Source organism: Ambystoma mexicanum, chromosome 7p (genome assembly GCF_040938575.1).
Source record: "Ambystoma mexicanum isolate Mex_15411 chromosome 7p, UKY_AmexF1_1, whole genome shotgun sequence".
Taxonomy (NCBI): domain Eukaryota; kingdom Metazoa; phylum Chordata; class Amphibia; order Caudata; family Ambystomatidae; genus Ambystoma; species Ambystoma mexicanum.
This window is the reverse complement of record NC_090939.1, coordinates 59186967-59208741: the sequence shown is the minus strand read 5'-3', so window position 1 is coordinate 59208741 and position 21775 is coordinate 59186967. Positions and strand designations below refer to the sequence as shown.

General features: G+C 46.4%; 1 protein-coding gene across 3 annotated transcripts in view; it reads left to right on the top strand.

Annotated features, from left to right (window-relative positions):
- TTF2 (transcription termination factor 2) overlaps window positions 1–21775 on the top strand; it is a 1006608-nt gene that overhangs the window by 916048 nt on the left and 68785 nt on the right. For all 3 annotated transcript variants that reach the window (XM_069635774.1, XM_069635772.1, XM_069635773.1), the window contains one exon: window positions 20058–20140. In XM_069635774.1, the coding sequence (XP_069491875.1) occupies window positions 20058–20140 (83 nt within the window). The remainder of the gene's footprint in view (window positions 1–20057; window positions 20141–21775) is intronic.

Here is a 21775-nt window from a genome sequence, read left to right as displayed (position 1 = left end):
GGACATTGTGAGTTCTCCAGAGTTGCGAACGAGTCCATCTCTGGGAAGCCCCATTCTGCGTAAACATTGGAGATGTCTTTGTGTAGTAGCCATTCGTACTCTAAGGGTAGTGGGAAGTCTGCTAAGCACGTATGCCAAAAGATTGAATTCCCATGGAACATGTTGCAACATGTTTGACAGCCCACTTCCAAATGTTCTGTGACAGTTTGGATAGCCCTGGAGAGTGAGTGCCCCCTTGCTTGTTCAGGTAGTACATGGCCGTGGTGCCGTCCGTGAAGACCAGTACGGTCTTTCCCTGCAACTGCCTGAAAAGCCTTCAGAGCTTTTAACACCACTAACTAACTACTCAACCATAGAGTTGGATGCTACTGCTGGGGACCAAATGCCATTGGCTGACGGAGGTGAGCCACCCTCCCTGTGAGAGATGTCTGTCGCGAGTGGCTTCTACTGCAGGGGTGAAGGTTTTCCCCATTCAAGAGGTTTTCCCTCGACCACCACTGCAGAGAGAGAACGAGGGCTGCCGAGACAACCACTAGATCGTCCCATTGTTCGCTGGCCATTGAGCCACTCTCGACTGGCTACACACGGCGTGACCTGAAACATGTTTCGAACCCTCTTGTTGGAGGGCAAGACGAGGCAGTCTTGTGTCCGAATTATTGCCCCAGACTTTGCTGGTGCCTAGGATGGACTCTCGTTTATGGAGAATCCCAGACCGACAAGTAGGTATATAGTCTTTTGGGTGTTTGACAGGCTTGTTCGGTAGGAATCCCCTGTTATTAGCCAGTAGTTGAGGTAAGGATATACTGGAATCAATTGCCTACGCAGGTGAGCTGCTGCAACTGCCAGCACCTTTGTAAACACTCTTGGTGCCGAGGCGATGCCGAAGGGAAAAAACTTGAATTGATAGTGTTTGTCTTCCATCATGAACCTTGGCTGTTTCCTGTGTGCCATAAATCATAGGGTACGGAGTGTTGCTGGGCCATGGGTTTTGTTTGGAAGCAAAAAGGGGTTAGTTTTATTCCATAACCTCTTGCCAACCCAATGTTCTTGCAAAAAAGCCTTAATATGCATCACATCTAGTCCTCTTGACAGGACAAATGGAACACCAAGAATAAGTGAACAAACAAGGTCTCAATTGAGGTAAAACAATTCTGTATTGGGTTGCACAAGCAGATTTTGAAGATCGCTATTGGGCTGGTGGTTACCACCCCAGATATGTGAAGTTTGCAACCAACATTCGTATTATGAATCAAAGCAGAAAGAATAAATAGTTATGTTGTTGTAAAGAAAAAATAATAGTAATAAAATCAGCACACATCTTGTATTTTCCTGTTCATTAGTCACTAGAGAGGTAGGTTTGAATCCGAGTAGTGGTGTGGGATAGAACAGAAAGCATGCAGAAACGTAAATAGAATGATAAGCAGAAGTGAAGGAAGAGCAATAAAAATAAATATAAAATATAGTAGTGATAGTAGTGAAAGTGGGACAGAATTGTGCCTGTCCTTACAGAACAGTAAGAGTAAATCAATACGTTCAACACAGTTTCTACCGCTATAAATGGGGAGTGTCGCCTTGTTGCTTCCAGTTCGGGTCTAAATAAAGAATGCAAACAAAGATTGGTGATATTTCTTCTTGGGTGTAGCGTTGTTTCCCGAGGTAGAGGTTTGCCAACGCTGTGGGGGAACTAAGTTCAGAGAAAAAAGAAAGTCTTTGTGTGGGGGAATGACTTGACACCTACATTCCCCTCACAATTCTTGCGTTTCGACGGTCAAAGAACACAAGTAAAAAGAAATAAAGTATTCCGCCTTCATCAGGGCAGTGAAGATAAAGTTCTTAAGGGCCACAGGAATGAATGTTGTCCGTAGCCCAACTGGGTTGAGTAGCCTTGGTTAGCCTTCCCCTTCTGTGAGCTAGTGTGATGGAGGGCGGCCGGCGAGGGCACATGTTGTGAAGTCCACTATCCATTAGGGTGGACAGTTGTGCATGTAAGCTTTACTCGTGGGTAATTTGTCTCAGTTGTAGCTGGACAGGTTCATTTGGGTCCGGAGAGTGACCGGAAGCCTGAAAATATACATGGGCATGGTCCCCAGCCATGGGGTTTCTGTCAGCAGGACTTGCTTTGGGGATGTCCGTATTCGGCGACAGCTCGAATGTGGCCGTGTCAAAGGAATGCATCCTGTTCGCAGGCGTAACTTCTCACGTGTAGAAAAAACGCTCCTCTGTCTATGCGCAAGGCAGGGCAGGTTGTGTGCCAGCAACATTGAAATATGAAAGTACGCATCTTTCATATCCAATGTTGTCATGTAATCCCCTTGCTGTCAGAGGGATTACTTCTTGCGGTGTTTTCATTTGAAACTTGTGTTTGACAAATTTGTTCGCTGGGCGCAAGTCTTGCAAAGGGTGAATGGCGAGATCTTTCGGGCATAAGGCAGTACACTGAATAAATAGCCTTGTTTACCTGTAGAACGGGGACGACTTCGATTGGGCCCTTTTCCTGCAGGATCGCGACCTTCTGCAGCAGGATTCTGGGGTGTTCGGTGTTAGACGTTGGTGGTCTGAATCGAGGTGGCCGGCTGAACTCTATGCAATAACCGTGGCTGAAGGTCTTGAGCATCCACTGGTCAGTGGTAATCCCCCTCCCATGCGTGTAAGAATGATGTTATACATCCCGTGACCAGGGAGGCATGGGAGGGGACCCAGATCTGAGAGTTCTTTCTGACTGGAGACCAGGGAGCCTCTAGGGGTGGCATTGCAACCCTTTCCTTTCCCGCAGCATTGTCATCTAGGTGGATACTGATTTGAGGCAGCAGACCCATGTCCTGAGAACCATGCAAGTGGAATATTAGGTATGTGGCGAACGAGAATAGGCCTGTCTGCGAAAGGAGCGGCGAGTACTTGCCCCTCTGTTGTAAGGGCCTTTGAGTGATCCGGTTCAAAGGTTTCAAAGTCTCATGTTCTTTCTTTTGCCGTTTCTAGCGCCTCATCTACAGCCTTGCCAACCAGTTTAGACTCCTCTACTGGTTTGTTGATGAGACGCTTGTGTTTCCAGTTTGAACCCAGAGTTCTTTAACCAGGCATGTCGTTTCAAAGGGGTACCCTGGGCCAGGGTCCTCCCTGCTGTATCCGCAGCATCTGAGGTGTTTAAGGATGTTATGTTTACTTGTTTACCCTCCAACACAATTGTGAACAGGCAATAACGTACTGGGTCAGGGACCTCCTGTAGGGCCTCCAGTAGCAGGTTCCATTGAACATCACAATTGCTGGCCAACAGCGTGGTATTGTCAATACTGGTGGAATATGCTGCCGCAGTAGTGACCCGCTTTCCTAGGGCATACAGTCCTTGTCCGGCGGTGCCTCACCTGTGGACAAGGGCACTCCTGCCCTCTTTCTTGTTGTAGTGACCACGAGAAAATCTGGGGCGGCATGTCATCCAATACAGAGAGGGCCAGTAGGGGAGGGGCGAAAAAGTATCCACCTGTGGGTTCACAGCCCTGGGAGGTGTTAATAAGTAAGGGGCGATGCAACTTTCAATAGAGTTAAGTAAAGGGATAGCCTGGCAGGAGCCTTCTCCTTCAGAAAATCCTCCACGAAATCTGAGTCTTGCACCGCCTCTTGCGTGGCCATCTCGAAATATTAGGCTGTTTTTTTTTAACCTTTAATCTTGCCCACTAATCCTGCTGAGGCCCATATATAATCAATCCTTGATAGTGAAGAATGAACCAGAATAGTATGTGTATCCCCGATTTTGGCCCCTTACCGCCCTCCACACCAAGTGCCAGCATTTCAATTCTGTTTTCAGCACCCTTCAGGAGGTCTGTCGCCCGATCATTTGTTAGTGGTGCTCCTATCCAGGTTGGGGTACCATGCTTAGATGAGATCCCCTGCCAGTATGATCACACCAAGCAAAGTCTTCCAGATTGGAGAGGATCCCCTTCAGAAAGCCATCCTGACCGGTATTGGGGGGCATAAATAGAGGCCAGCGTTAGTTTCCGATCTCTAACTATTAGGTTCAGAAATAGATGTTGCCCCTCCTCGTCATCCAGTGTTCCCTGCCCCTTTATCCCCTGACCATCCTAAATTGCTATCATAACTCCCGCCCTCTTCTCCCCTGCATTGGTTTGGTAAATTTGAGTGAATCCTCGTCTTAAGTGTTGTTTGTCCAATTTCTTAATGTGTGTTTCCTGGTACATTAATTTGTCTGCTTTCATCCCCCTCACCAGGTGCTCCACCGTTTTCCTTTTAATAGGGGGTCTTTAGTTCCCTTACATTATGTTAATACTTTTAATGACGCCATCCTACTTGTTATCCCCTCTACTCATTAGCGTATCTAAAACATAGATTAAACCCCTACCCTCCCCTCTTCTAATCCCTCCCCCCATTCCCAAACGCCCCCTCCCCCAATTCTCCCCAACACCCTGAGGAGGGGCCAGGTTCCTAGGACCGCTTGGACGCCATGTCCGCCGCCCCTGGCCCTCATACCTCCCAGAGAAATCCATGTGGGGAATGCTAACGGAATGCCCGTCCCAACTCACTCAGAGCAGAATCTTCTTTGTGCTCCTTTCGTAAATCCCTCAAAACCACACTATTCACATAACCCCTTGCCCCCATCCCAAGCTGTATTGTAACGCCACATACCTGTAATGAAAGTTATATGTAACCAAAATATGCTCCTGAAATGCAACCTCCATGTAACCACTATGCCTTTCTTTGTAACCAGCAATGATGTTTTAATCTGTAACAGCGCCACAATGCCCCTGGGCTGATGCAAGCTTTAAAAATACAAATAAATGAATCTGGGGCGCGGGTATTGACCAACCAGTCCATTTCGGATTTGTCTTTATTGGGAAGGGGCACCAGGCAAGGCTGCCCATTCTCGCCCATACCATTTGCCTTGACAATGGAGCCAATGGCTATAGCGATCCGACTGCGACACTCTAACAGGGGCATCAACCTTAAGGGGGCTACTCGGTTTATCTCGCTATACGCAGACGACACGCTTTTATATATTCATGAACCGGAAAACAACTTAGCACCTATTATGGCTGAGATTCAAGAGTTCACCGCACACTCGGGGTACTCCATAAACAGAGACAAGTCTGAGGTTTTCCCCCTCTCACCGTCAGCCGGCCGTCCCGGCTCCATGTGTGGTTTGAGGTGGTCTGGGGAGTCCATCCGATATCTGGGGATACTTGTCTGACGTGGGAAACACACGCTGTACACAGACAACTACGATGCCACACTACAGGCCTTGAAGACTAAATTGCTGTTATGGGACCGCCTGCCGATGTCTTTGCATGGTAGGGTAGCAGTCCTAAAAATGATAGTCCTGCCCAAATTATTATACCTATTCGTGAACATCCCGATATGGCCGGGAAGACCCTTCTTTAATAAACTCAGATCCATGGCGACGACCTTTCTTTGGAATGGGAAGACTCCAAGAATAGGGTGGGAAAAACTAACTGAACCGTACTCTGCAGGCGGCTTAGCAGCACCTAACTTTGAACTTTACTATTATGTTTCCCAGGCCCAGTTTTCGAAATATTGGTATTCCAAGGACTAGGGTCCCCCACATGTGGAGGTAGAGGAGCTCACCACTTCCCCCACGAGCATACAGTCCGTAATCTTTGATGCACACTACAGGGACTCGTGCAACTTCAACCCGGTGAGCTGTACAATTGGCGCATGGAAAGCTATATTTAAGACTGGGAGTACTGGCCCCGGATAACCCTGAGGTTTCCCTCTGAAACTACCCTAACATGATACCAATACACGATGCCAGCCTACGAGAGGCCTGGGATCCCAGTGGAGAGATGAGACTGGGAGATAAGTTTATAGATGGGAAGTTTGCGACCCTTCAGCTGATCATGGGGGCTCTTGGCAGGGGCCCTCTTAGGCCACTGCAGTACTATCGTATGAGATCGGCTTTCCAGAAGTGCTGGGCGTCTTTTCCTGATGAACCCCCTACACACCCATGCGTGCAGATAACAGCGGGCGACCAACTGGGGTGTCCAGTCTGTACACTGTAATACAGGCACACACACCCTCGACCAACCTGATCAAAGGTAAATGGAGAGTGATCTCCAAATCCCTATAGTCGATAAGACCTAGCAAAGGTACTGTTCCCTTACCAAGAGGGTTTCCCTGAACGCTGGGCTACGCCTTATACAATTTAAAATTATAAACAGATTACACTACACTCCGGCCAAGATAGCAAAGTTTGTTCCAGATAGTCCAGGCAAATATCCCAAATGCAAGGCAGATCAGTCTGGTTCATTTCACATGTACTGGGGCTGTCCGGTGGTGGCTGGATTCTGGAGGGAGGTGGCGGAGTTCCTTGAGGAGGTTACACAAATCCCCCCTGCATTGACCCCACCGAAATATTTATTCAGAGATATAGGCAAGTGCTCTGAAAAAAACAGAAGATTATTTAATGTCTCGTGCGCAGTTGCCAAAAAATGTATACTACAATGGAAAAATGCTGCGCCACCCACTGTAAAGCAGTTCCTCTGGGAATTGACATATGTAAACGAGGCTGAAGAACAATTTGTCCTCACCCGCCCATCGGCTAGCAGACCTAAAGATATTTGGGAGCCCTTCAGAATGTTTTTGTGTGATATGATCTCCGATGAAGATGAAGCTATGTAGATGTACCACCTTGATGAGATGTATGATAGCTGTACCGATTTTCTATTTTGTCATGTTTATTTCTAGCTTTAAGGTAAAGCTGTAACTGTGTTATGTATCTTCTGGACCACTAATAAAAAAAGTGTTAAAAAAAATACAAATCAATAAACTGAGAGTCCCAAGATTCTTTGCCCCTATGGGCCATTTTCTCCCAGTACCATTGGCAGTTCCTCAGTTCCTGTCCCTTACTGGGGTCTAGTTATTCTCATCCAGATTCTTACTTGTCTATCTTGCAAGCTGTGTATTCAGTCTCTGGCGTCTCGGGGTCCTTCATTTCCTGTTTGCTTTCCTGCCTCCGCTTGTGACCTTTTTCCATTCCCACGGCTTGATACAGGGTTTGTCCCTCATCCTGTGTGCCTCCTTGCAGGTTCATAATCAGTTCACCTTCCTTACATGTGGGGATTCTTTGCTGACGTCCTTCCCACGTAAAAAGCCATCCAAAAGGAAACTTCAATTTGTACCTAGTTTGCTTTGACGCTAGAAATCTCACCCCTGGCCCTATCTGCCTTCTCTTTTGTAATGTGGTAAGTGCTAGGTCTTGGTATAGTTGCACCTCTTCTCCGTTGATTCGGACCTGGCTTGCTATCCTCGTTTTCCTCAGGATAATTTCCTTCTGTCCATAGGATGTAATTGTGACCAAGACGTCCCGGGGACGTGCCCCTGGTTCCCCTGTGGTTCCCCTGTTCTTCGTGGGTCTATCTGCAGTGTCCACTGCTTCTTCCACTAATATTACTGCAAGGAGTTGCTGGGTTGTTGACTTTAATTCTTATGTTGGACCTCCTCTAGCGAATTTTCCAGGTCCTCGCTTTGTATCTCCAGGTTTTTGTCAGGCATGCTCTATGTTCCAGGGTCTCCTCCGTCTTCTGTGAGTCCTCTTCCATGCTTTGTAATGCTTTCTATTGCGTCAGTTCTTTCCTTCAGTTTTTAATTCCTGTATTGATTGCGTCATTTCAACTTTTAATGTCTCAAATTGTCGTCTTTGCACATTGAAACACTTGTTATAGGCTCATTATAAATACCATTTCTGATGCTTGTTAATCTGCTTAGAATCACATGCTGTGCATATGGTCCGACATCCAGTGGTAATCGCGGAGTATTGCATCTTGTCTTTCGGGTACTGAAAGGGGACGTCGGTATAGGCGTGTCTGTAACACTATCCCTATCGTGACGTGTGCAGTACCCAAAATTCCTCACGCGCCGAGGTCCCTCCAGATCGTTTTTTTCCACCCAGATAACTGGTCGCCCTAGAGCAGAGCTCTTACTAGAGACATTGTTTATCTTTACCAAATTGTCGGTTTATTCCCCGTTAAGTCACTTCGCCCAACAAGAACATCTTATATGAAGACTAAGGGGGAATCGTCTACGGCTGTGGATTTCGGCGCCTAAGATCCGGCGGCCGGATTTTCCATGTGATCGAGCCCTCTGGCCGACCTATACAGTAGGGAGAGTGGGGCCGGGGTGGCCATATTGTTTAGTATGTCTTTCCTCCTTTCCCCTCTTTTCCCTGTTGGTCTGGTCATCCTTCCCTTTGGCTATGGAAAGGACTCCTTTTAGATTCTGCCCTAAGTGTTGGGTCAGATATCCTTGGAAGGACGAACACAGGACGTGTAATCAATGCCTGTCTCCCCCTAGAGCACGACGAGAAGCGGTGTGCGACGTGCAAACTCCTTCGGCCTAAGACCCTTAAGGAGCGCCGTGTAAAGCGGTGGGCCGTGTATGGTATGTCACGCGCAGAGCCCCCACCGCCACGCCAGCTAAAAGTGACGGGGGTACTTCGGATGACCAAACGTTTGTTTCGGATGTTATAGACCTTGAGGCAGGCGCTTCTAGGTCCGCCACGCCGTCCCCAACCCTTTAAGGCTGGGGCGGGCAAGCGCATCGCACTAAGCACACAACCCCTATGCCAATTTCGACGTCTTCGTCGAAAAAAGCGAAAGCGCCAACAGGGCCGCCGAAAACTTCGCTAGTTCCCTCGGATCGTTCAGATCCAAAGCCTTCCCTGCATCCGCAGTAGCGTTTTGCGACTGGGCATTCCAAATCAGCTAAAGGCGCTACTCCGAAAACTACACGTGTCGAAGTGCGGGAGTCCGACGCTTCGACGGTTTATAAGGCCTCAGTAGGCCCGAAAACTATGGCTAGGCCTCTACCCGGAAAACCGACCGCTAGACCCTCTAGTGCCACGGAGGGTATTACAACTGCCGATAAATCATCGGAGCCTTTGTCTCACGACGATTCGGCTACTATCGAAAGTAGCATCGGAAGAATTACACTTGCAATGGGCCTTACTCCGGTTCTACCTAAGGTTATGGGCCAATCCGCGGAAAAGTTTTCAGCGGATTGGGTTCCCGTTTCCGATGAGGCTTTGAGGATAGTCGAGAGCCTCTTTCCGAAACCCTGAGGGGTTCTTTTCTATGCCGTTTGGGTCCTCTAAATGGACTACAGTAAAATTCGAAGGGTGTATGGATCGGCTGGAGCAGATTATCAGTTCTTCTGATCATCCGCCCCCGAAAAAGGCTCGGGTAGACCTTAACCTCCAAATTCAGGAAGATCAGTCTCATGTTATCCAACAGGAAGACGTGGTCCAGATGGACACATATAGAGACATCTATAATGAAGAAGCAGCTTCTTTTCTGCAAAACTATGAGGAAGATCAATAGGATACTACGGACAACTGGGAGGAAACCCAGCAGGAAGATCAAGACCCATGGACACAGCAAGATCAGGACACTGATGTTTTGTGCCTTGACTCTCCTCCGTCCACCCCGGCTCTCCAGGCCTCTCCTGTAGATGACCAAATGGCATTCAACTCCATGTTGAAAAAAGCAGCTGAATACTTCAAAATTGCCACTCAAGAGGCGGTACCTGAGTAGGATTTTGTGGAGGATATCATTAAACAATCCATCCCCCTCCTTAACTCTGTTAAGAGACGGGTAGCTCCCTCATTGGTGTCACCTGCTCAAACACAGGCAGTGAACCCAAGAGTCGAAAAAATTATTTCAACCTTCTCCTTCCGACCCTCTATACATCAAAGGGCACGCCATCCCAGATTCACTGGTCGTAACTACCACTCGAAAAAGAGGGCAGGGGTACCCCTTGCCACGGGAGAATTGCCACCGGACAAGGAGTCTAAACGGCTGTATGCCCTGGGCAAACGTCACGTGAGCAGCTGCATACACCATACGGGTTGCTCATCTATTAACAAGCTATGCTGATGCCCAATGGAATTTGCTCCAAGAAGGCCTCCAAGAGGTTCCCGAACCCACCAAATCAAAACTTCTCGCCATTGTAACAGAGGGTAGACTGGTTAACCAGAATGTGGTGAAAAACACCCTGGACACTGCGGAAACTGCAGGCAGGTCTCTGGCTCAAGGGACTCTACTGACACGCTTGGCTGCGTACATCAGGATTTAGATCTGAAACTCAGGCCTCCCTCATTAATAAACCCATTGAGGAGACTAACCTCTTCAGGAGAGCAGTGGATGAGGCGTTGGAGACAGCCAAGGAGTAGCATGAGACTATAAGGTCTCTGCATCAAATTACACAGAAACCCTCCTCCCAGAGGGGTAATAACTCTCGGCGGTCCTTTCGAGGGCAAGCCCGTGCTGGTCAAAACAACTACGGCATGGGTAACTTCAACACAAATCAAACATCTGGAAGCCCCACTTACTACCCCTCAAGGGGTCAGAAACACGGCAAAGAGTCAGAGGCCCCAATCCCAGAGGAGCCACGGCTTCTGGTCAGAAATGTCCAAGTCCAGGTCCCCTCCCATGTCACCCCGGTCGGGGGGCTATTAACATCTTTCCTCAGGGCATGGGAGGGGATAACCCGGAGGTTATCTCTTTAAGGCCAGTGGGTCTTAAAGACGGTCGCCCACGGTTACTGCGTGGAATTCGCCCGACCTCCACAGTTCAGACCGCCGCTCTCAACGCCTTTCACCGGGCCATCTGGAAATCCTGATCCAAGAGGTGGAAGCACTGCCGGGAAAGGACGCCTTAGAAGCTGTCCCTATCCTTCAGGTAAACAAGGGTATTTATTCATTGTACTTCCTTGAGCCCAAAAAGCATCTCACCATGTGCCCTTTTCTAGACCTGCGACCAGCGAACAAGTTTATAAACCCCAGAGGTTTTGCATGGTAACACTGCAGGAGGTGATACCATTGCTGAAACAGGGGGACTTCATGGCTACATTGGACATGAAAGATGCATACTTTCATATTTCAATGTTGCCAGCGCTCAGAAAATATCTGAAGTTCATGATCCAGGACAAACATTACCAATTCAAGGTACTCACCTTCGGCATCGTCTCAGCGCCAAGGGTGTTCACCAAAGTCCTAGCAGTGGCAGCAGCACACCTGCGCAGACTATCAGTCCCAGTTTACCCTTACCTCAACGACTGGCTCATCACGGGGGACTCGTTAGATGCTTGTTTTTCGAACACCCAAAAAACAGTAGATCTCCTCTTCAGCCTGAGTTTCTCGATCAACGAAAAGAAATCCAGTTTAGTCCCCAGCCAAGTAAAACAATTTCTGGGAGCTCTAATTCGGACGGAAGACGGTCTCGTCTTCCCCTCCAGCGAGAGGGTTCAGAACATGCTTTCACAGATCCCTCGATATGTAGCCAGTCGGGAGGTGATGGTACACAAAGCAATGCGCTTCCTAGGAATGATGGCGTCATGCATATACTTGGTTCCCCGCGCACGGCTGCGCATGCGTCCCATGCAAGAGTGGCTCAACAGCCAGTGGTGTCAGGCCAGCGGACAATAGGAAGATCTGGTAGTTGTCTTGCCAGCCCTCGTTCTCTCTCTGCAGTGGTGGTCAAGAGAAAACCTCTTGAGGGGAGGACCTTCACCACCCCTGCAGTGGAAGCCACTCTCACGACAGACGCATCTCTCACAGGGTGGGGAGCTCATCTGCTTCAACAGACAGTGCACAGAGTTTGGTCTCCTCAAGTAGCGTCCAATCATATAAACTTACTGGAGCTGTTAGCGGTGTTCAAAGCTTTGAAAGCCTTTCAGGTGCAACTGCAAGAGAAGACAGTGCTGATTCTGACAGACAGCACTACAGCTATGTATTACCTGAACAAACAGGGGGGCACTCACTCTCCAGGGCCATCCATGCTGTCCCAGAACATTTGGATATGGGCTCTCAAACACAGAATGTTTGTTGTCCCAACATGTTCCAGGGGAACTCAATCTTCTAGGAGACGTACTCAGCAGAGATTTCCCTCTGCCCGAAGAATACGAATGGCGACTGCACGAAGACATTGTGTCCAACGTCTTCGCAGAATGGGGGTTCCCAGAGATCGACATGTTCACTACTCAGGATAACGCCCAATGCCAAGACTACGCCTCTAGGTACCCCAGAACCAATCCAAGGGGAACGGTCTCTGGATAACATGGTCGGGGAGATTTGACTACGCTACCCCGTCCCCCCACACCCCCGACTTCCCTTCTCAACAAGATAGTGCACAAGATGCACCAGGAACCAGTTATCATGATACTGGTGGCACCCATGTGGGCCTGCCAACCCTGGTTCGCTCACCTGATGGAAATGTCCCTCTCCCCGCCAGTCAAGCTACACCCATGCCCACAAACTCTGAATTTAGCGGCCTGGCTGCTGAGATTATCGAGTTTGGGCACCTGCAACTCCCTCAAAGGTGCATGGACATACTCGGGGAAGCGAGAAAACCTAATACACGTTATTGCTATGCCAGCAAATGGAAACGTTTTGTCATCTGGTGCAATTCCAAGGGCATCAATCCCATCGATTGCTCACCCTCACACAGCTTGCTGTATCTAACCCACCTGTTGGACACCGGGTTAGTCTTCAATTCCCTAAAGGTTCATCTGGCTGCTCTGTCAGCCTACACGTCACAACAAAGAGTGTTGTGGTGTAAAATACCGGTGATTAAAGCTTTTATGGAAGGGGTTAAGAGGATTTATCCTCCAATTTCTCACCCATCCCCTGGATGGGATCTGAATGTGGTTTTGACAAGGCTCGTGGGAGCTCCCTTTGAGCCTATGCTTAAAGCAAGTCTGAAAGACCTGACTTATAAGACAGCCTTCTTATTGGCTATCACTTCTATCAGAAGGGTTAGCGAACTACATGCTCTCTCTGTTCTAGACCCCTTTGTTACAGTCCACAAAGATAAGGTAGTTCTGCGCACACACCCCAATTCATCTCGAAGTTCCATGTGAACCAATCAATCGAACTACCCACTTTCTTCCAGAACCCTACGAACATGGCCGAAAGAAGCCTTCACACACTAGACATGCGCAGGGCAATCATGTTTTACCTGGAAACTACTAAACCACTAAGGAAGACTAAACAATTCTTCGTTTCAGTGGCAGCTGGTAGAGAAGGGGACCCTGTCTCTAAATCGGCTATCTCAAGGTGGATTGTCAAATGCATCGCACTATGTTACTCTTGCTAAGAGAGAACTGCCCTTCAAGCCTAGAGCACTCTCTACTCGAGGCACTGGGGCATACATAGCTTTCATTGCAAATGTTCCTCTTGAGTCCATTTGCAAAGCGGCAACCTAGAGTTCTGTACGCACCTTTACAAAACCCTATTGCCTAGACACTCATTCTAGGTCTGATTCTCAGGTGGGACAAGCACTAAGTACTAAGACATCTTTTCTCTACTGTTCCTTCTCACAACCCACCTCCAACTCCGGGTACTGCTCGCTAGTCTATGCACAGCATGTGATTCTAAGCAGATTAACAAGCATCAAAAGACATGCATTACTTACCGTAATAGCATTTCTGGCAAGTTATGCATGTCATATCATATCTTATATGGCCATCGTGCCTGCTGCCCCCGACTCCTGGTTTGGTGAGGTTTGCTTTTTCCCCTCCAGCCCGCGGGGTCAATGTTGACTCTGTTCCCCACATTTGTTTAATGCTTGCTGCCTGTTTCGATTGCAGGGTTTGTTGATTTGACGCCGCCACTTTCCCTTTTGTCTTGTCAATGTGGGGATTGACTACTGTAGGTGCGTGGGCATGGCCGGCCTTTTTTCTTTTTTAAATTGCGTCTTCTGCCGTCCGTACCACCTTTTCCCTTCGCCCAGACCTTGTAGATGTCTTATGGTTCCCTGACACCCTCCAACCCCCCTTCTCCTTACTGGACTTCTATTTTTAGCTGGGCAAAATGTCCATAGTCCCCCCTTAATCCCTTTAATTTCTAGATAGTTTTGTACTGCTGGAAATCGCCATCACAAGCCCATTGCATCATCTCAGACTACATTCCCTGGAGAAACCGGTCTTGGGCATGTGACTTTTTTTGGCACTAGGCCACATACATCCTAGCATTTGACTTTGTACGTGAATGGAATTGTACTTGTACTTGTACTTGTGATTGATACTAATCATTTAACCTGCATCTGAATAACTTGCCTGGTAAATTGACTGATGCTTTAGCCGTGTACCTACTGGTGAATGTAAATATTTGTGATATATGGTTGGTACTCTTGGTTGAACAAATTGAGATTCGCTCAACCAGTCAGATATATGCTCTATTGTAAAGAGTATAACATTTGTATTGTGGTGTGGTGACCAGCTGATTTCATCCAAGAGAGACCTGTGGGGCTAACAATCTTGAACATTTGTGTGACATTTTTGAGACAGATTTCTGCTTTTATTCTGTATCTGAAAACCTATTTTACAGTCATTCATCAGTCTGGTCTTTAATTACATAACATGTGTGTCTAGTAAGTGTTTACTTTACCTTTTAATTATCCAAAGTCTTTCCCTTGACTGCTCAGCCATGCTACCACTTGGAGCAGGGTTCTGCAGCCTTTAGCACTCCAGATGTTTTTGTACTACAAATCACATCTGGCCAGCATAGTCAATTGTGAGGGATCGTGGGAGTTGTAGTCCAAAGCATCTGTAGAGTCGTAGGTTGCAGACCCCCCAGACTTAGAGGAAACAGCCTCTAAGCCAAGTAGGTTTGTTTTGGGACATCCTTCCAGAGCAATTTGTTGAGGGGTGTTGGGAAGAAGGGTCGAAAATCCCAGGCCCCCAGAAGATTTAGGATGAGGCGGGTGTTGGAGATGCTGTGGGGAGCTGGGAAAACAAGGGGGCTCACTTATAAAATCTGGATTGTAGCAGAAATGTAGTGAATTGTAACATTAGAATCACGTTTGTAATGAAACTCCATTTTAGAATGTAGACACCATTTTGAAATTGAGGCCTAGGGCCATGGTTATGATAGTACACTCCTATTCAGTCCCAAGGTGTGTGTGCTTTTTTGCTAGCAGCCCTGGTAGCTTCGCAGAAGGTGAATTTCTTGAGAACACGGTTCTTCATTGCGTCTTATTAGCAGTGCATGCAACCCAGAAAGAATGTGCTCTGCAAGGCCAAGAGAGGGCTGGAATTGGTCTTTGGAGAGTTATCCCACGAGAAAGGGGGTGAGGGCTTTAGGCCTTCACTGTCCAGATCTATAACGTATAGCGGTCTGAGACCCCCAAGCTCTGGACACAAACATTTGAGTAAATTGATGAATCCAAGACCCCTGGCCATAAATCTGCAAAATGACCAATCGATCAGGAAGATCAGAGAGCAGGTGCAGGATGCCCCCACATTCAGTTTGTGTGATTTGTACTGAGAGGTGCCAGAGGAGAAGGTAACATTTATGCCGCAGATGGGGAAAGTTGTGTAGGTGCCAACGTGTCTGGGAAAGGAGCTGTGGTTTGCGTAGTTCTGTGAAGTTTTCGCGACCTCAAAAGTCGCCTCCTCGCACATGTCCATGGTACCAGGTGCACTATAGCGCTGTGAAATAATAAATTGTGTAAATAAATTGCCAATTACTGTCTCTGCATTTGATGACAGATCCCCTTGCGGAAGAAGACTAACAGAAGATGTTGGGACCATTCTCCTGCTATCCCCTATGGAGCAGGCTATATGTGTATAGGGTCACACCAACCAGCTACCTGGGTTTGTGACCTAATGTTATGAACGTCCGTTGTCGCGCTGTATACCTTTAAAAGCCATTGCTCATGCTGTTTTTGTCAGAGCGTTCCGTGGCAGCAGAGCGCTTTGCTGACACGCACTTGTATTTTGTGAAATTAAACCTTATTCTCCTTCAAGTGGTGTGCTGGGATTTTTACATAGTGGGTTGTATTTTTTCTGGTGTGATCGTTTTACTCTACAGGTGTTTGAGGAGAAGGATCCTTAATGTACAGGGTGTCCACCAAGATGAACCAAAATTCCTTCAACGGGTAAGGCAGCAAAGCCATCAGCTTTCAAATGCAATTAATCCCAGATGCATACATCATAAAAACAGACCATACACCATAAACTGTAAAATGTATACATACAATTTATTGTAGAAAATATCACTCTCCAGACTTTAATCTGGGGTGAATTTAGTTTATTAAAGCTTTAATAAGCTCCATTGCTGTGTAAACACAGATAGGCAGCACACTATCCCCAGCAATCCCATTGCTATGAATGCAGCCAAATTAAGATTGTATGTCTTCACCAGGGAGGATTTTACTCCTTCCAAAGTACACTAGATCTGAGGTGCCTTTTTTTTCTTTTGCATTCAAGAGAGATCAATGCAGATGTGCACTAATTATTCAATGAAGGCATTCTCTTGTCACTCAAAGTTTGCGAAAGTTTGGAATATCTTCTATTCGCAAAAGGTGATTCCGTAATAACGTATGCATCCGAATCTACCTTGAACCTGACATGGCGAATTTGAGAACTCTTTGAGCGTTTTTGAAGCGTATATTGCGCTTGCCAAGAAGTCTTCCTGCTTCCTGTATAAGATTTGAATTGGTCCTGCCGTCCTTCTATTCAGTTTGCTTGTGGAAATCTTTCTCTGTTTCACAAGTATCCTCCCGTTTTCGCCCCCCAATTGAACATCTTTTATTTTCGAGCCCGGACTACTTGAAACTATGGAAAATGAAATGTTTAAATACCCTGCGGGACCTGGGCTCTTCTGTGGAAGCTTTGAAAACCAATCCCGTAGCAGTAAAAGTGAAATTAAATAGACAGGATTGGATATCAACACAATCAAAGTGAAATGGGTTGGCGCTGATGAAAGACTATGCGTTTGAATGCAAGTCACTAAGGGTCATACCCAAATATCTTGAAAGGTGCACTTGGCATGTGATTAGGGATAAAAGAGGTTCTGCTTGCCTGGAAGCTGCTGTCCCCGAGGGAAAGGATCTGCAGATTCTGTAAATCGTCTGAGGAAGCAGTCTCTGAAACATTTACTAACTGCATGCACAGGTTTGACCGATAGGCATACCCAATTCTTGGGTGATTAAAATAGCATTAGCTCGTACTCTGAAAAGGGATGAATGGTGGCAGAGATTCCTGCAGGGAACCTATTTGCCCCTGGCATTTGCTGTGGTTAAATTTCTTGAGGGCTTGATAGAGGGTAAGAATGTTGATTCAGAGATGATCGAGGGATTGTAATCCTGTTGTGTTTGATGTAAAGGGAGGGCTCGGGATTATAGGCCTGCTTGTGTTTATTAGCTTGGGGTATATGGGAGTGGAGTGAGGGATGTGTATAGGAATTATGTGTAGAACTATAGTAATTGTGTGGAAGTTGTGTGAGTATTAGTATGTGGATTATTAGGGATGTTTGGATTTGATGATAATTGTAGCTTGTAATTTTGCACCCCCTTTCTTTCCTCTTTTAATATTTGGTTTTAAGTTTATATGGATTGTTGTTCTTGTCCTCATTTAAAGGATATGTTTAATTTGGATTCATTCTGTTTACATTTTTTGAATGGTTTGTTAAAGGTTTATAACAAATAAAAATAAAACAAAAATAAAGTTGGTTTTAATATACAATCTCACTCCTGGCAAGGAAGGTTACACAAATGTGTGCCGAGACTGCACCTTCCTAGTGTGCAGGTAAAGTATTGCTTCGGTTTGCCAAATTTTGGTTCTCCATTGGGGCACCAAGGACATATACAATTCAAAATGCAGTCTTTCCAGCCATATCGGGCCAGTATATTTGATTTAAGGCTAAATCAATGTTTGTCACATCTTTATTTTTAATTTACTTACAATTACATTTTAGTCTGTTCTTTTAAATCCTCATTACATGATGCAGTGTTTTTCCTCCACATTAGTGTTACATTAGGGTTCAAAACAGTCAGATATGTTCTTGGAATCATACGCCACAATGCAATCGTACATAAGAAAACAGTGATGGGAAACTATTTTGTTTGCACTCCCCCAAAAAGACAGAATGCAGAGTCGAACCTAAGACAGACGTACTAGACATATAGAAGTTCTTAAAAAGTTGGGAAGAAGAGTCAGAACGTTTCAGGAAACTGACTAAAAAGGCTGGCAAACTGCAAATTCAGAACCAGTACTGTGCCTTAATATGTCCCATTATATCAATTTTAAAAAGGTAGACCTGATATAATCCCTACTGGTTACTGTAACTGGGCTTTCTCTTTCCTATAATATTCAACTGCAGTGCTTTATTATATTAAAACCTGTAATAAGTCACTGGTACTGTCTAAAATGACAGTTCATGTTGTAGAAACTTTAGGACCCAGTTGTGAGGGAGGGTCAGGAAAACGGGCATGTGCAAGTAGATTAGCAAGTCACTTTGGAGGAGTTTGTAGAGTTTCAGAATGTTCTCCCATTGCAAAAAAGTGTTATGTCCCTTAGATCTACCGCAATATGGGGGAAAAGTAGGGCTCCTTTTACCCAACAGGTGATTGCTGATTGCAGACAAAGCAAAAAGCCTACTCTGGAGAAATTAATGGCAGAGTGGAGGACCTTCACAAAACCACTCAATTCCCGGACTCCTGAAGAAGCATTGGAATATCCCAGGACACTGGGCTAGTACTTGCAGTGCTGAATGCAGGGAATCTGGCCCAGGAACGGCAGGGAACCAGTGAGTTTGATCACCAAGTTTGGGTCCACCTTGCTACAGTTGGGACCTCAATTAAGTGAACGGTAGATCAAGAGCCAGTAAGGATACAGACATCCAAAGGAAGCAACAACCAGACCACTAAGAATGATCTTGAAGGTAGAAGACCAAGCATTCACAAACTGACAGAAGAACTTGGCCAAGATTCAACCACAGCTCCGCGGAAAACCAGGTGCAAGCCAGAATGAAACTATACCACAATGGGGACACTTTTCAGGAGGCAGCCAAACTGAGGAGATGTAGTGTCTCAGCAGGCCACTAGATTTCCAGGTCAGGAAGACTCCCCACTTTAAGGCTCGTGGGCCAGAAGAATTTCCCTGGGATGTAACACTGCAGAGGTCAGGAGAAATGTCTTGTGTCGAAACAGCCAACCTGGTCGAGTAGGGCAATGGCTGGTAGCTGAGAGCCCAGTATGGGATGCCATTAGCAGAGGAGTTGGGTGCAAGGGTATTGGAGCCATGTCCCAGTTAGTATGGCCACACCATGAGCCTCCATAACAGCCCATGTTCAGCAGCAGAGTTGCAGGTGTTTAGGTACAAGTCATAGGAATGCTCAGGCTTTCCCAACGATAATCCATTGGCTCAGGGGCTGAATTAGTCCAGCCCTCTAATCGCCTCACTGACAAGCACACAAAGTTTCTGGTGGCAAGATAAACAGTGGCGACCCACACTGGATGTAGATTTGGTAAGTCTAGTGGAATTTAAACTAGGCTACTTCAGTGTAAACTGAAACAGAGGGTGCCTTTTTCACTCAGGAAGAGCCTGCAACTTGATAACTGCTGTTTTTGCTGTGACACATGATCCACATAGACAAAGGAAAACCATGTCTGCATCCGGGCTAGAAAAATTAATTGGCACCCCAGTAGATACCATTTAGTTGCATTTGGCTACTCTTGAGGTAAAAGTGGATACAACCCTGGTGCAACCGAAATGTAATCAAATTTGACCAGCTTACTTCACAACACATTTTCTGGGTGTGGATATCCCCCTAGGCCAATTGGGCTGATTAAAAAGCAGCCGTGTCCTGGTAGCTATGTGGTGTAGTAGGGCTACCGCATGGATAAAATCCATCTGGTCCCAAAAATTCTAAAAAACATAAGCCCCAAATAATAAATTCTGCCCTAACAGTTGATATATCTAGGCCCTGTAAATGGGAACTAAGAAAAATATCCGTAACAAATGGAGGTGGTGGGGATGGATTTTGCAGTTTTGAAACCAGTTGTATCTGTCTGCAACTGTGATGATAGTTATTTTGAGGTCACTGTCAAAGGAAGCCTTAGCATTCAGAGCCATAATAGTGGATTGAGCAGGTCATGAGGAAGGGTATAGTTGAGGGGCGAGACCTTTTTAAAGCTGTTAAGACCATTGCCGACTTGGAACTGAGCGCAAGATGGTCATTGCAGCCATGTGTAACCTCTTTAGCCTTTCTCTCCAAATTTCCTGAGGTTTGCTTTTTTTGTTTTGTTTGACAGGTTATGCTGGTGTCACTCTGTGCTGGAGGTGTGGGCTTGAACCTTATTGGAGGAAATCACTTATTCTTGCTGGACATGCACTGGTAAGTAGACAAATAAAATGATTGTGCGTTACTTGTTTGGGCCCATGGAGTGAGATGCAACCTGCTGCATATGGAAGGGGGAGGCTGCTCTAATTTCCTGAATACAATGACGGCAACATGTATTTGAGGAATGATTTTCTTTTTGCACCTTTCCCACCCTAGATTTCTATGGGACACTGTTTCTTTTTCCTAATTTTGAATACTGTCGAGACATTTTGGCAGTCAGTAAAGCCTTCTGCTTTACTTCCTTGCCTGCTTTGCTCATTCTTCTGGGGAAACTGACTACTGCCTACGACTGTTGTACTGGGAGACTGTCTCTTTATAAATTCTTGCATTGTTACAACTCGCTTACATCTTAGTGTGTTAAGATACTTTGCATCCTTAACTTTTTTTCAGAGACTTTTGGATCTGCTTAGAATCACAAGCTTTTCATAGGCCGTCTTCTAGTGGAAGCTGCAGAGTATTGTATATGAAGTTTTCTAAGTTGGAAAAGGGATGTTGACTGGGTGGGTTTGTAATCTTATCCCTAGTGTGACGTCCAATGTACCCATGACACTCGTAGAGGTTCCTCAGATTTATTTCCGCCATCGTGGTTAGAAGTGTTTCTCTGAATCCTGTAGCTACGCTACTTTTGAGTTGTCACTTTATTAATATTTCGACTGTTACAGCTTGATGCTACATCTCGACGGAAGACAAACTCGACGACATAGTTCGTTCTAGCAACAGGCTTCAGCCTACACCTGGCTTCGGGATTAGGGGACTGACCCCTGTCTTTCAAAGAATGCATACCTCTGTTTCCTACTTTTACTGCTTGAGTCTTGCAGCCCTTTATAGTTTCCAATATGGAGTGAACTCATTCAAATTCTGCCCAAATTGTAGCAGAAAATATCAGTGGAAGGTCACCTGGTGTGTAACCACTGACTTCCTTTCGATCACCAAGAGACCGGTTGCGCATCCTGTAAAAATGTTAGGCCCAAAACCCTAAAGGAGCATCGAACAAAGCAGTTGGTAGCTCTTGCCATGATGGCAGCCAGAAACTGCCGCCTGTCTCTTCAAATCTGGTCCAGAAGGCCAGGGTAGCAAAGAGACTGGTTTGGAGCCCGAAGACACCACTAGGGAACCACCGGGCTCCCACACGTCAGTCCCCAGCCTCAAAAGGCAGTCGCAGCGCACTGCTATGGAGAAGATCTCTGGCGACAGACATGCACACACACACACGCCCAAAAACATACCCCCAGGCCACTCTGCCGAAAGAAGGCAGCACGCCAAAAAAGCATGCTGCGGTTCAGCAACCAAGTTTACTGCAAGGCGACAAAGATAACGTGGCGGCTATAGGCATGCATAAATCACTCAATGGATGATTCTGAGGTGTCCAACAAATAAGTCACTTTTCGATGGGAAAACACCACAAAAACTCCCATAGCCATAAAACACATTCCTGCTGCCGCTGAAGAGGCATACCAGTATGAAGAGGACCTTTCTCCTCTTTCCCATCTCTTCAGAAGACCAAGGGAAGACCCAGAAGCTATTGTTCCCCTTCAAAGAAGCACCTAAAACGGGAACATGGACATATGAGCGCTTTGAAGATACTATGGACAAAGTTTCTTCTTTTGTCGACTTCAGTAAATATCCCAT